The sequence below is a fragment of the Arvicanthis niloticus genome, chromosome 2 (assembly GCF_011762505.2).
Source record: "Arvicanthis niloticus isolate mArvNil1 chromosome 2, mArvNil1.pat.X, whole genome shotgun sequence".
In the NCBI taxonomy this organism is placed as follows: Eukaryota; Metazoa; Chordata; class Mammalia; order Rodentia; family Muridae; genus Arvicanthis; species Arvicanthis niloticus.
Genome location: NC_047659.1, coordinates 67,846,760 through 67,860,764, shown reverse-complemented (window position 1 = coordinate 67,860,764; position 14,005 = coordinate 67,846,760). Strand labels below are relative to the sequence as shown.

The following is a 14,005-nucleotide window of genomic DNA, read 5'->3' as shown; positions in this document are numbered from 1 at the left end:
TCAGTATCTGCACCTTCAGTGACGACGTAAATAGAGCAGAAGGGCGTAAAAAGACACCCATTTAGTGAGCTAGACCATCAGTGGCTTCGGAAAGATGTCACAGGCTGCTTATCAACACAGACTGGAAGTTGTTCATGTTAACAGACATCCCTGATAGAAAGAAGTCCTTTAACTCAATGGCACCACTGTAGTGAAATCAGTCCCACTCTGTGCATCAGGCAAGTAGCCAGAAGTGCCAGGATCTCATTCAAGGTCTGTCATTTTGGTCTTAGATTGTCTTTATTCACGAAACCAGAATGTGCTATCTAAAAGATAGACAGGTGTCCATGACACCACAGGCTCAGTGTGGGACTTCGTCCCTCTCCTTCAGTCCTTGGGTTGTAATACATAGATATTCTTAGTGATTCCTCACCTTTTGGTGTATCTTCTTTCAAGCTACATGAAAGAGTGCTATACATCTCTATAATCCATTATTCTCAGATATATCCAGGCTCTGCATTTCTCACTTTTCGTAGTAGTTTTAGCTTTGAGGGAGTATTTTACAGCAGTGGATAAAGATCTTGAGGCTTTGTTGCCTGCCAGCTTTTCACCAAAATCCTTGATTCTTCCTCATGGAGGCATAGCAGCCAAAACTTGAATTTCACTGCAAACTCTTGAACAACGTGCACTCCTCTGGACTGACTCCTGCATTGTCTGAGTGTCACCTTTGCTCTTGATGCTTCGGGACCTTGCATTATGAAGAAACTTGAGAGATGTTTCTAATGTATGTGTCTGTGTCTCTTGTCGTTGAGGTCATTGTCATGAGAAAACCCTGGACAACAGCCATGACAAACAGAAATACTTTGTCAAGCCACAGTCATTGGATGCTGCTGAAGAAGAGCCCGCTGGGCATGGAGCAGACAAGGACCCTGTGCTGTCTGCTGAGAACGCAGGGAGGGACTCAGATGCCCTTAGACTTGAAAGTAAGTTGATTTGACCCAAGCTGCGCTTCTGTGGGAAAATCAACTCCTACATTCTAGGCTTCCGCTCTCCTCCTCTCCTCTCCTCTCCCCTCCCCTCCCCTCCCCTCCCCTCCCCTCCCCTCCCCTCCCCTCCCCTCCCCTGTCGTCTCCTCTCCCCTACTCTCAAGGAGGAGTTTATTTCCTCCTTGCAACAGCCACTCAGTGTAGGGTGAGCATCAAATGATGAGGCAGAAGCTACTGCAGTGGGAGTGCACTTCACACTCTTCTCCACTCCTGTCCCTCTTTTGCTAGAACAGTCCTGATTCAGGCGTGTGCAGTCTTTCTTCTCAGGGTATAAGTCTGTGGACTGAGACACTGTCAAAAGGAGAGTCCCTGTGGCTTCTGGAATCCTTTACCCTGACCCTGGCCTATCCTCAGATGCTCTTTTGCTTTCTTCATTTCTTTGCTGTGTCGGGAGGATACCTGTATCCTAACCTTGCTCCTCTATCCTTTGCTGTGTCAGGAGGATGTCTGTTTCCTGACCATGTTCTTCTTTCCTTCCCTTGCAGTATCTTGCCCTGGGTGTTACGGAGTCCTGTGAGTACACCGGTGACTCCCAGGCTGTTCTTGAGCTCAGGCGTCTCCACAGCTCCAGCCTGATCTGTAGGCTCATTATGTAGATGTGCAGGTGCTTTAAGTCTAACAAGCTTGTTGTCAAACTTGAGTTTACTCTTGCTCAATCTCCTGAAGTATATAACGCCCACAGCTGTGACTACAACTCAGCTCTCCCGAGGCCCAGTTTATTTCCTCAGTCTCTAAGACCTGTTGCCGCTCTCATTTCTTCATCTCCTCTCTCTGCAAGTAACTAACTCCTCTGACTGTCTTCACTTCTGCCTCTCCTCTCAATCTGTTTTCCAATAACCGTTGCCTTTTACTTTGTATGTACAACTATCTCTGTGTGTGCAAACATATAAGTATATATAGAATCATAATTATATAGGGGTGTGTATGAGTATGGGTGCACACGCCTTTCCACATAAAGGGAAAAGACAGAACATAAGATAATACACATAATTGGTGCAGAATTTTCAAAGCAGAAGCAGCCATGTTTATGGATTCCTGATGTGTCCAAAGAGTTGTTTCTGAAATACAGTTTTGATCAGGTAAGTTTCCAAAGCTTAAATTTTTCAGTAGCTCTATTCTGTATCAGGAGAATCTGAATTAATATGGGTTTGTGAGGCAGTTTGGCCCCTGTTCTGTTTGTAGCTATTTCATTGGCAGGAAATACAGTATCCATTCTGCTCTCAGACCAGGCTTTTGAGCCTCCATATCTTTTACACAGACTGATAATGACCTCTGCAAATGCTTTGCTTTAAATGGACAAGTTCTGTGCTGGGGCATGTAGTTCGGTGGGCAGTGCTTGCCTAGCATGCACAAAGTCTTGGGTGTGTTCCTCAGCATTGCATAAACTGGACACGGAACTTCGCTTATAAACTACATAGGGAGTTCAAGGCCAGCCTGCTTTATGTGACATTGTCTAAAAGAGGGAGAGAGGGAAATACTGTACATTTACAATGCAGCCTTCCCTGTGAAGCATTCACAAAGGTTCTAAACATGTAAGGAGCTCCATCCGCTATCTTGTTCCTATGTTTTACAAAACACATTTCATATATTGTGATTTGTTTGTGTGCCTTGGCTCACATCAGATTATGAACTTTTACCAAGTTTTTTGTTTACTAAAAGAATTTATCTGTGTGTGTGTGTGTGTGTGTGTGTGTGTGTGTATGTGTGTATTTTGCCTATGCATGTGGTGCAAGTAGGGGCCAGAACAGGGCCTCAGAGCCCCTGGTACTGGAGTTACAGAGGCTTGTTAGTTGCCATGTGGTTGTGGGAAACAAGCCCAGATCCTCTAGAAGAGCAGCCAGTGTTCTTAACTGCTGAGCCATCTCCCCAGCTGCTAAAATGTAGTTTTACTTATTGTTTCATGTATGTATGTGTTTTGCACATGACACTCATGTATAGAAAAATGTCATGTGCATGCCATGGTGCCCCTGGAGGCCAGAAGAGGACTTTGGATCTCCTGAAACTAGACTTTCAGATGATTGTGGGGTACTTAGGTGCAGAGAACTGAACCTAGGTTCTCTGCACAAGTATCAAGTACTCTTAACATCTGATCTAACTGTTCAGCCCCACAATTTTTTGTTTGTTTTTCTTGAGATAGGCTCTTACTGTATGGCCCTAGCTGTCAGAAACTTTCTATGTAGATCAGGCTAGACTTGAACTCATAAAGATTAACCTGTCTGCTTCCCAAGTGGTAGAATTAAAGGTATGCCCCACAATACCCAGGATATAGTATGTTTTTATTATTTGTGTTAGGGTATATGCATATAAATACAGATGTCCACAGAAACCAGAAGAGGACAGCAGATCCTCTGAGCCTGAAGTAAGTAACAAGTGGTTGTGATCCACCTGCCATGTGCTGGGAACTGACCTGAGACTCTGCATGAGCACTCCTAACCACCTGCCTTCTCTTTAACACCCAGATTATGAACTTTCTATATACCATGTCCCATGACATCTTATATTTATTAATAAAATATGGAATTTGCCTTATGTGGATTGAATTAAAATATTTGCCAAGTAGGGGTCAGTAGGATGGCTCCTGCCAAAACTGATGGTCCAAGTTTGATCCCCAAATCTACACGGTGCAAGGAGAGTATTGACTCCCACAAGTTACCCTTTCACATCCAAACATATGCCCATATGTATACAAATATATGTGCATATACACAAAGTACATAAATAAAATGTTTAGAGTAAATACTAATACAAAATCTTTTCTCCTGCTAGTAACTGTTTAAAAGCTCTTGTGTGGGAGAAGCAAGTCAGTCCTCAGGGAGAGCAGCCCTAGTGTGAATGGCTGTCTTTTCTGCCCACGGCGACCTTCACTCTTAAAATTAAAAAAAAAAAAAAAAAAAGATGATCAGCTCTATTAGAAAGTATTAGACTTTCTAATAGAAGGAAACTAAATCTCACTTTACCAACTCAAAAGAACTTACTCTGGACAGTCAGTGTGCTCACTTCCAATGAGGATGAGTCGCTCCTGATGCCTGGCAGTCTCATGTCTTCTTTGGCACCAATACACCCACACAGTTCCGTGAGCATCCTGAGGTTGCTTGGACTGAGAGTCATCAGAAATGACACTGAGTCATGCGGAGAGCTATTTTACCCATTTATAGAAGTGGTCCGTATTCCGGTTACAACTCTGTAGTAGCTGGCTATTTGTGACTACCACGTTAGTCATTATTTATCTCTAAGACAATCCAGAATAAAACCCAGTCACAGTTTTGCCCTGTTTCCCTTTTGTATAACACATCACTGCCTGAGACAGTAGTCACCTAATGTTTCTGTATCTTCAATTCCATGTTCCTATGTGGTTCTCTTCAGCCCCCATACGTAGGATGAGCCCTAGTTACCCTGACTGGCACAGGTCATTTCAGGGGCCTCTTCAGCATCATGAAGACTTATCTAGGCAGATTGCTTCTTCCTCTGCTGATTCTGCTCACACTGTGAGAAGAGTGAGCACTGGTAGGCACTCACTTGTATGACACCTCGTGTAAGTAACCTGGAGTTCTTTTTCTTATCATCTAGGTACCAATAACATCCTCAGGAGGACAGATTTGGTGCACATGTTCATAGTAGTAGGCTTCCTCTGTGTGTGATTATCAGTTGTAATAAGTCCCCCTTTTTACCATAAATAGTGTGCTTTCATAGACAGCCAAGTATAGACATTAAAGACATTTGAAAGGTCTACTTTTGGGGAAAGAAATTAAAGAAACACAAATAGTTAAGTCCTCTCCAGTAGCCATTAACTGTAATGGTAATCCCTACCATTTGATGGCATTTTATAATTTATATGGTATCACCATGTACTAATTTGTGAAGTAGATATTATTAAGCTCACCTTATATATGAAGATCCAATTAAGGCTCAGGAAAAAGTTTGATAGGTCGCTCAGATTGTCAGTAGGTGGCATATCTAAAATTCATATTCAGCCTCCTGATGCGTGGGCTCTCCTTATTAGTGAGCTTCAGAAATAAAGGTTTGATGGGTGAGAACATTATTTTTAGTTGATAAGATAATTTTAATGAGTAGAATATTTTACTAAGAGAAGTACAAAGATGATCTAAAATAAAGGTCAATCTTGGTCAAAGCATATACATCCGGCCACCTTACATAGCGACAGATATTTCTCTGTAGATGAAATAGTTTTACTCATGTATCCTTCTCTAAAATTTCATTTTGATAAAAGAGTGAAATTTTGCCATAGATTGACATTTTCAAATCAGCGCTTGGTGCTTGTTTCCCTGGTCCATGGTCCCTGGCTGGCAGCCATCCTTGGAGAAGGAACACTTAGCAGTTGTAGTTAATAGACCCTGGTACCATGACCCAGTCCTACTACCTTGCTGAGGGTTAGAGCTTGACAAGTCACCTCTCTGAGCCAACATCCTTAACACTCCAAAGTGCTTGTAGTTAAAGGAGCCCTGATATTGGTGCCAGAGTCACCTCAGGAGATTCCCACTTGCTTTCCTGGACTGTCCTCTGAGTTGTTGTTCCTGTTGTACTGACTCACAAAGAAGAAGGAAGCTCCACTGGGCTCTGGCTGCTTTCTTCCTGATGAGCACACCATACCCCACCCTCCCCGCTTCAGTGTGAATGCTTTAAGCTAGGCCTTGCTCTCTAACTATCGCCCTGATAGTTTACCCCAGTACTTATGTGGTACGGCCCCAGTGGATCACAGCTTTGCAGCCTGACTTATTATTATCAGATCACTGACATTTAAGGAGGACATTAGGGCCCCAGACAGAGTTACTCAGGGCTCTATACTGGTTACATCCTAATTTGGAACAAAGTTTGTCTCTGTCCTGTATATGGTATCATAGTTAAAATTAAATATACAGGGCTCAGCAGTTAAAAACACTGGCTGCTCTTCCAGAAGACCCAGGTCCAGTTCCCAAAACCCACACACAGCAGCTCATAACTAGTTCCAGGGGCTCTGACACCCTCACACCAATGCATTTAAAATAAAAAATTAAGTAAAATTATTTTTTTAAAAGTTAATATACTTTGATGGCCTTCGTGGTACCCACCTGTAATTCCAGCACTTGAAAAACAAGGGCAGAAGGATTATGAGTTTGAGGTCAGTTTAAGTTGTATAGCAAGCCCAAAGCTAGCCTGGACGACATAACAAGATTCTGTCTTCAAACAGACCAGTTCAGTTTGGGCGCTCCATTAGCTAGTCCTGTTCTGACCAAACCATACAGGAGATGTTTTAAGTCAGACCTGAAGTGAGTAAGGACATTCACTTAAACCTTACCTTTAGGCTCTTTACTCTCCATGTTTTCTGTGAATCTAGTGCACATCTTTCTGTCTTTTGCTCCTGAAAATTCTCTTGAAGCTTCTGTTCCAAAACTATAAATGCTGTTTCTCACCAAATACCATTACATGCCTTTATTTCCATTCTGATGTTCCATTCCCTCTTGTCCCTAGCAAGCTTCTGTGGCTGCCTTGGGTCCATCTTTCCCTAGATGATCCATTTCATTTTCCATTGATTCAAATCTTTCTAAGGCTGAACTAAAATACAAGCTTCCCCTTATGAGGCCAGTGCTCCTGTTTTCTGTTACTGCCATGCTGTCCTGGCTGGACAGTGGTTGTCCCTGCCCACTCCGCTCCTCCAGGTCAGCTCGGTAGATTTATTTCCTTCCAAATGAATCACCATCTTAGAATAGTCCCACTGAGATGTTTTAGTCTTCCTAGCAAAGTATTTGTTCACCTGATTGTTTTTGAGCGGTATGTCAGCAGCCACTCCTACCATGTGTTACCCAGTTCCACCGTCCCTCATTTAATGTGCATTGGGGACTTTCACCAAATCTCTGTCTATTAGCATAATCAACTTGGAATTCCTTAAACTAAGGTTCCCAGAATTAAACTTGAATGTCTATGTGTTTTTGAAATGTAGAGAAATTACACTGAGCTGCCTTCATTTAAATTTGAGCCACATAATCTACATTCTCAGTACCTCAACTCTGTCATTCTTGACAGAATATCTAACATGGCAGACACTCTGTGAACCCATGTGACCCTCACTGTGGATACTTACATTCTCTTCAGAGTCACAATATTTATCCTCCGTTTCCCAAGTGAAAACGGTGCCTGGTAAAGAAGATGAAGGGAAAGTGGAGGCGTGCGTGCATGTCAGTCTCTGTTCTAGTTTATATCACACCATCTGCCCCATGGGCTACAAGCCTAGAGTCTACTCCTACTGCTTGCTTCCAGCCTTATTCAAAATCTGAGATTCCTCCCCAATCCAGACCTGTCAGCATACGAAAGGCTGTATTTCCAATAAACAACGTCTGTACTGGACACTGCTTTGCAAGGGGCAGTGTCTGCAGATAAGTTCTTCCTTCCATTCTTCTCTAGACTTTAAGCCCCATGGGTTGTGATAGTCCAGCCCTCAGCATACTAGTAAGTGCCAGCAACTACTGTTAGTGAGTTATCTGGTAAATCCATTAAGTCCTCACTGTCGCACCACCTTCTCCTCACTACACGTTCTGTGAACAGCATTCTGTTCTCTACTCAGACTGAGAAGTGACAGCCACCTCACAGAGGTCCCAGCTGTTCCACCCGAGACTTTAAAATCCTGAAATCATATTCGAACTTACCCAGTTGTTTCCTCCAAAGATCCTTTGCATTCCAAAGTCAGCTTCCTTTGTTCCATGAAACACCATTCTAGTCCCATGTTCTGTCTTTTCTTGTCCCTCACCACCCATGCTGTCACCAGCTGACTCTCCAGTCCTAGACCTGGGCTATCCTCATCCTCATGGTTTTCACACACTTCATTGCTATTCTGCTTAAGGAGCAAGAGGTCCCTTTTGTAGGAACCCCACCAAAGAGTTTTAATGTCACCTCTGAATTGCCTGTCCACGTGCTCGGTTCTAATTGAGCTGCGATTAGTCACACCTTAGCACATGTCTTCCGTGTTCCTGCACACATATCTACTTTGGTCCATAAGGACCTAAGCCAGTGCACATGTGCTTTTTAGAAAGGTTGCCCTAGTCTGCTTCTAGAGGTCAGGGCATCTGTATGTGAGATCCTCACCTTGGCCTTATTAACATGATGTTAAAGCTCTGAACAACCTGGAATTGCCACCTGAAGGAATAATGAACTGCCACAGGCAGCCAAGCCAGTGCGCTCAGGCTGACTGGTGGGCGTGCGTTATAAAAGGAAGTGTTTTGCTCTTTGTTTTTGTGCCCTATTCATTTCTAAAAGGGGCAAGACGTGACATTTATGAAGCAAATGATGTAAAGCACAGCGATTAATTCAAAGTAAATAACAAAGATTAAGTATCAAACAGTTTAGAGAAAGGAAAGCATTATGTTAAGAAACTTAAAATATCATTTCTCAGTCTCCTGACGGTCTAAGCATGGGTAGAACTTGAAGGCTGCAAACTTCATGGGAAAATAAGACAAGCATACCACATTCTTGAGAGAAAAATTTAGCTAGCATATTCCACTAAGATCCACAGTAGGAGATCTTAAATACTTAAGCAACATAAGTAATACCTTCATACCCATTTTAACGGAGTTAAATTAGCATATGGATATTTTTATACTATCACTGAAAATGGAAGCTTCCATTAGAGTAGTTTTCTACTAACCTTTGCTCAGTTCACACACGAAGCAAGCTATACGGACCGGACACACAACTGTTTGATGGTGACTGAATAAAGGACCTACACGTGCAATAAATAGCAGAGTGACATCATCCATGCCATCTACGGTTTGTACATTGAGCAAGTGATCTTTCATGCCACAGCTGTCCCCTCACTCGTGACTCCATCCATGGCTGCCTGCCTTCTGGATCCTGCCATTGCTTTTTGGCAGGCTTTTGGCAAAGGCTAAATGGCAGAGATGGTGTTCTGTTTTGAGGTTTGAAGATGCTAAGTGGTATTCTTTAACGGTATTCTATAGTCATGCCTTTAAACAGAGCCAAAATATTTCTAAAACCAAGGTTTGAGTCACTCCATACTTGAATATACACTATGAAGCTGTTGAGCACACAACCCCTTGAATTGCAGGCACAGTGGTTGAAGAGAGCAACGGTTCCGATGAGGTGGAGAAGTCAGATGAAACAAAGATGTCTGAAGAGATACTGGCTTTGGTGGATGAGTTTCAGCAGGCCTGGCCTCTGGAAGGCTTTGGGGGAACATTAGAAATGAAGGGGCGACGTCTGGACCTGCAGGGAATACGGGTACTGAAGAAAGGACCCCAGGATGGAGTAGCCAAGAGCTCTTGCTATGGAGACTGCAGAAGTGAAGATGATGAAGCAACAGAGTGGGTAAGAATTTGCCAGCTCAGTGCTGAGAAAGCCCAGTCAGGCAAACCCCAAAGCCCACATTGTAAAGCCAGCATAGTGGCATGTGCTCGTAGTGCCAGCACTGGGGGACAGAGACTGAAGAATCCCTGTGGCCCCAGCTTCATCAGGAACTCCAACTCAATTGGGGTGGGGGGGGAGGAAGATGACAGCTCCTAAGGACTTACACTGAAGTTGTCCTCTGGCCTCCACACCAGTATGTACACCAGTATGTACATAAACATACTTGCATCCATGAATACACAAATACACAAACACATACACAAAGAGTTCAGCACCTCAATCCTCATGAAATCAAAGCCAGGTTTTGTACAAGAACTGCACATTGTAATTTTCTAGAAAATGTCATGCCATATAAACATTACTAACTCTTCTGGAAGGTGAGAGGAAACAGGACAGTGTAAATCACCCTCCAAGCCACAGACTTGTGATAGGTGACATATGTTTCCTTTCAGTATCTTCTGTGTACTCATCAAGACTAGGTTACCTTGTTCATTTCGATACCAACTTTTCATTTAGATTTTTAAAAATTAAACTTAGCCAGGTGCAGTATACACCTGTAGTCTCAGCACTCAGGGAACTGAAGCAGGAGAATGACATGAGCCCAAGAATTCAGAACTAGCCTGGACAACATAGCAAGATTGTTCAATAATAATAATGATTATAAAAATAATAATAATATAACAACAACAATAATAATTATAATTATTATTATTAAGGGGAAAACTTGACTGGGTTTTAGAAGATATTTTTCCTTTCAAACTATTTTTTTACTTGGAAACTAAGAGACCATCTCAGTGTATAAGGCACTCACTGTTCTAGTGCACTCGTGAGCCTTCACCCTCATCTTGTGTGCTGGCCGGCCACAGTAGCACAAACGTCTAGTCCCAGCCTTCCCATGGGAGAGAGGCAGAGACAGGAGCATCTCCAGAAGCTCTCAGGCCAGCTAGTCTGGATGACAACAGTGAAGACACCCTGTCTCAAACAAGGTGGCAAATTGAGTACCAGAGCTGGAAGGTTGTTTTCTGACCTCTACACAAGCCATATCCTGCTTGACCTGCTCTACCTAACCCACACAAACACATGAACACACACATAATATACTCCACATCTCTCACACACAGAGATTTTTAATTGATTTATACATACATATGTATAAGTAAATATATATATATGTAAATATATGTATGTATATATATAAACATATATTTATATCTCCAGCGGATGTTTCAGTGTGTATATACACAGTGCGAATGTGCAATGACCATATCAGGGTATTAGTATATCTATCAGGTTATTTTTAATATATTCTTTGAGAATTTCATATGTATACACAATATACTTTGATGGTGTTTACACCCACTAACTCCTCTAAGACGCACCACCCTTGCCGTCTTTCCTGCCCCCTTATAATTCACCCAATCCTGTGTGATTGCACACAGAGTAGTAGTGAATATAGGGCCATCCCCTGGAGCATGTTCAATCTACCTGGTGCTGAACCCATCACAGAAACTGACTCTTCCTCCCCAGAGGTCATCCACTGTCAGCTCCTCAGCTGGCGGTCAGGCCTCATGAGTCCTCCCTGTATGAAGGTAACCACAGCTGCTTTGGGTTTATGAGCACAGTCAACCTGTCATGCCAGAAGACAGTTTTACTTCAGCCTGCCCTGCCTCTGGCTCCTCCAGTCCTTCTGCCCTCTCTGTCTCAATTGTCCCTGAGCCTTTCAAGGAGAGGATATGATAGAGATGTCCCATTTGTGGTTGAGCACTCTGTATCTGGGCAAGTTCTGGGTTTCTGAGTTACCCATCATTCACTATACAAACTTCTGTGCTGTGGTCGGAAAACTGCACTAACCTGTGGGTACAGAGATACAGATTTCAAAGGCGTTTCAATACAGTGTCCACTTAGCAGAGTAAGAGTAATGGGCCCAACCCCCAGGAACCATGGATTCTTGGTCAGATTTCCAGTACCAGGCATTCCTTCCCTCCTGTGGAGCAGATCTTAAATCCAATCAGACAATTGCTTATCCACCATGCCAATACTGCATCCATGAATATTTTATCATACAGGTTCTTATTCACAGCTAGATAAAACTGTCAATGACTTTTTTCCTTTAATAACCTGCACAACACAGTCTTGTGCTATCAAAGATAGCCAGTGGGGAGGAAGCTTCCTGGTCAGGAGCAACTCGATTTTTCCATGTCCTCTGACCAAAGTCTGTGTTGTCTCCAGAAACAAGCTTTTATCATCAAGTTCTGCTGGGCTAGGTTATTCTTAAAAACACTGAAATCTGTAGTGAATGACAGATTGAGACTCACTGTTCTCATTTGTTTCTAACATGTTTTTGATTCCCAGATCACATTCCAGGTCAAACGTGTAAAGAAACCCAAAGGGGATCATAAAAAACCTCCTGGGAAAAAAGTAGAGGCAAGTCAGGCAGAAAATGGACAGCGTTACCAAGCAAACTTAGAGATCACTGGGCCAAAGGTGGCGTCTCCTGGACCCCAAGGTAAGTGAGAATGTCTCACATCTTATTTCTTGCTCCAGGTCACTGTCTCATTTCTAATAAGGGATGTGTTTTATAACTTAGAGCAGTTCCGATGAGAGATTAGAGGACATTATCAGTCACTAGTATAAGAAAATTTCCATTAACCATTTAGGTTAAAGGTCACTGCCATGCACACAGCTGAGTTTTTCCCCCAGCATTAAAATAGATAGCAATAGAATTCCTTTAAAAAAAAAAAATTATATCCCTTTTAAAGTAATATTTTTACTGTCTTAGACTAATAATTCAATTCATTAAAATCTGTCATATTTAACTAAATTAAATAAATAAAACACTGACTAATGCAGAGGGCAGTCATAGGATAGGTCAGCCTATCCAAACCCAGGAAGACATCCATTCACAAGTCCTCCACATCCTAGGAGGGGTCTTGCTGTGACAGAGAATAAAAACTTGGATTGGTTGTGCTGCTAAAGACTTACGTTGGATTACACAGGCGAACACCTCCTTCTGCTAAGTCTGTCTGTATTAGTGGAAAAGACAGCCAGGCGTAAAGCATGGAAATGACCATTCTGAGGCATTAAATGTTACTGCAAGAAGTCATCATGGAAGAAAATGTCAAGAGTGTTTGTAGAATCTCACATTAAGGATGTTCCAAGGTAGAGAAATACAAAAGATAATTCCAACACTAGAGAGGCAAGACTAAAGTAATGTCTGAGCAATGTAATTTTGAGAATACTGTTATATGTTTGTATCATATATTTTCCATGGGGGGGCTCAGTGCCATTTAAAGACCATAAAAATGCAGTAGTGAAATGAAATATGCACAGCTACTTTATCAGATCAACACACAGCACTTCCAGTGTTACAGCAAAGAAACACAACACAGCAAGTCAGTAAAGACAGTTTATCAGTGGTAAGGATGTTCCCATCCTGACAGTGAACACACTGTGTCGTATCAACTGTATTTTTCTCACAGTTCAATATCTCTGATACATAAGGTACATGTCACAGATGACATATGTAATGGTTGGCAGGGTTTTTTCCTGTCGTAAATTGTCTGAAGTTGTCTATCCTGTGGCATTGATGGCCTCTTGGATCACTACACTTGGCCTAGCAGGCAAGCACATGAAACAATAGAAGCAAGTCACCACAGCAGTGCACATGCTCTGTGGGTGCTAAGAGAACTGTAGATCATTTGTGGTTTCTTTGTGGCCTTTCCATTTTACAGATATTTTCTAATGATCCTATAGTACTTTTTAGAAACTAAAAGCTTCTTACAAAGAGATAACTAAAGCCTACATGGCTGAGATTATATGGGAACATCTGGGCAGGTGTGTGTTTGCTTGCTTGCTCGTGGCACTGGGGAAAAGGGGTTGAAATGAGGGCCTTCCTCTCACTAGGCAACGCATCTTCCAAGCTACAGCATGGCCCCCTTTAAGCAGTTCCAAGTGGTCTGAGCTTAGCAGGCCCAAGTTGGGCATTGAAGATACTTGCAAGCGAGATTATGGAGCTGCTTACTGTCCTAGAAAGAGAGTGCTCTCGGTGTGGAGAAGGTGCAAAAACACTACAGAGGGTTCGTAGCCCTGTTTAAATAAGTATGAATTCTGACCACTGCCAGCTAATAAACTTCCGATGAATCATGTCCAAGTTTTAAAGCAAATTATTAAGCAAATGTTTGTCAACCTATGGGGAGAACTGGAGATCTTTGAGAACCGTAATAGATATACTAAGTACTAATAATAACATAATAATAACAAATAAACTAATTTCATTTCCTTTTTTGGCTAGGGCTTCTAGACTGGAAGACCAGGGAAGTGCCATAGACATAATATAACTGGATGTCAGCGAGGCATTTAACACCCTCTTATGATATCCCTGTGACCAAGATGGAGACATGTGGGCTCGAAGTTCCCCAGTGCCTACAGGAAAAAGTGCAGACTTCCTAGTGTGGCATTCAAGACCCTTTACAAAGCAGCCTCTCTCCACCCTCCACCTCCACCCAGGAAGCAGCCATGCTCTGATCTTCCCCATACCTTTGCATATGCTGTTCCCTCTGCCTGGGATGCCCTTATACCACCTCTGCGGTGCTAATATCACTCACCCTTAAACTTGAAACTCTAGTGCC

General features: G+C 42.6%; 1 protein-coding gene across 4 annotated transcripts in view; it reads left to right on the top strand.

Annotated features, from left to right (window-relative positions):
- Ttc17 (tetratricopeptide repeat domain 17) overlaps positions 1–14,005 on the top strand; it is a 105,371-nt gene that overhangs the window by 62,782 nt on the left and 28,584 nt on the right. Inside the window, exons 17-20 of one of the 4 annotated variants that reach the window (XM_034494756.2) lie at positions 792–962; positions 9,079–9,338; positions 11,730–11,883; positions 13,669–13,850. In XM_034494756.2, the coding sequence (XP_034350647.1) occupies positions 792–962; positions 9,079–9,338; positions 11,730–11,883; positions 13,669–13,703 (620 nt within the window). In that variant the 3' untranslated portion in view covers positions 13,704–13,850. Of the gene's footprint in view, positions 1–791; positions 963–9,078; positions 9,339–11,729; positions 11,884–13,668; positions 13,851–14,005 lie in introns of those variants that run through there. The other 3 variants (XM_034494752.2, XM_034494757.2, XM_034494753.2) reach the window with 3 other exon arrangements.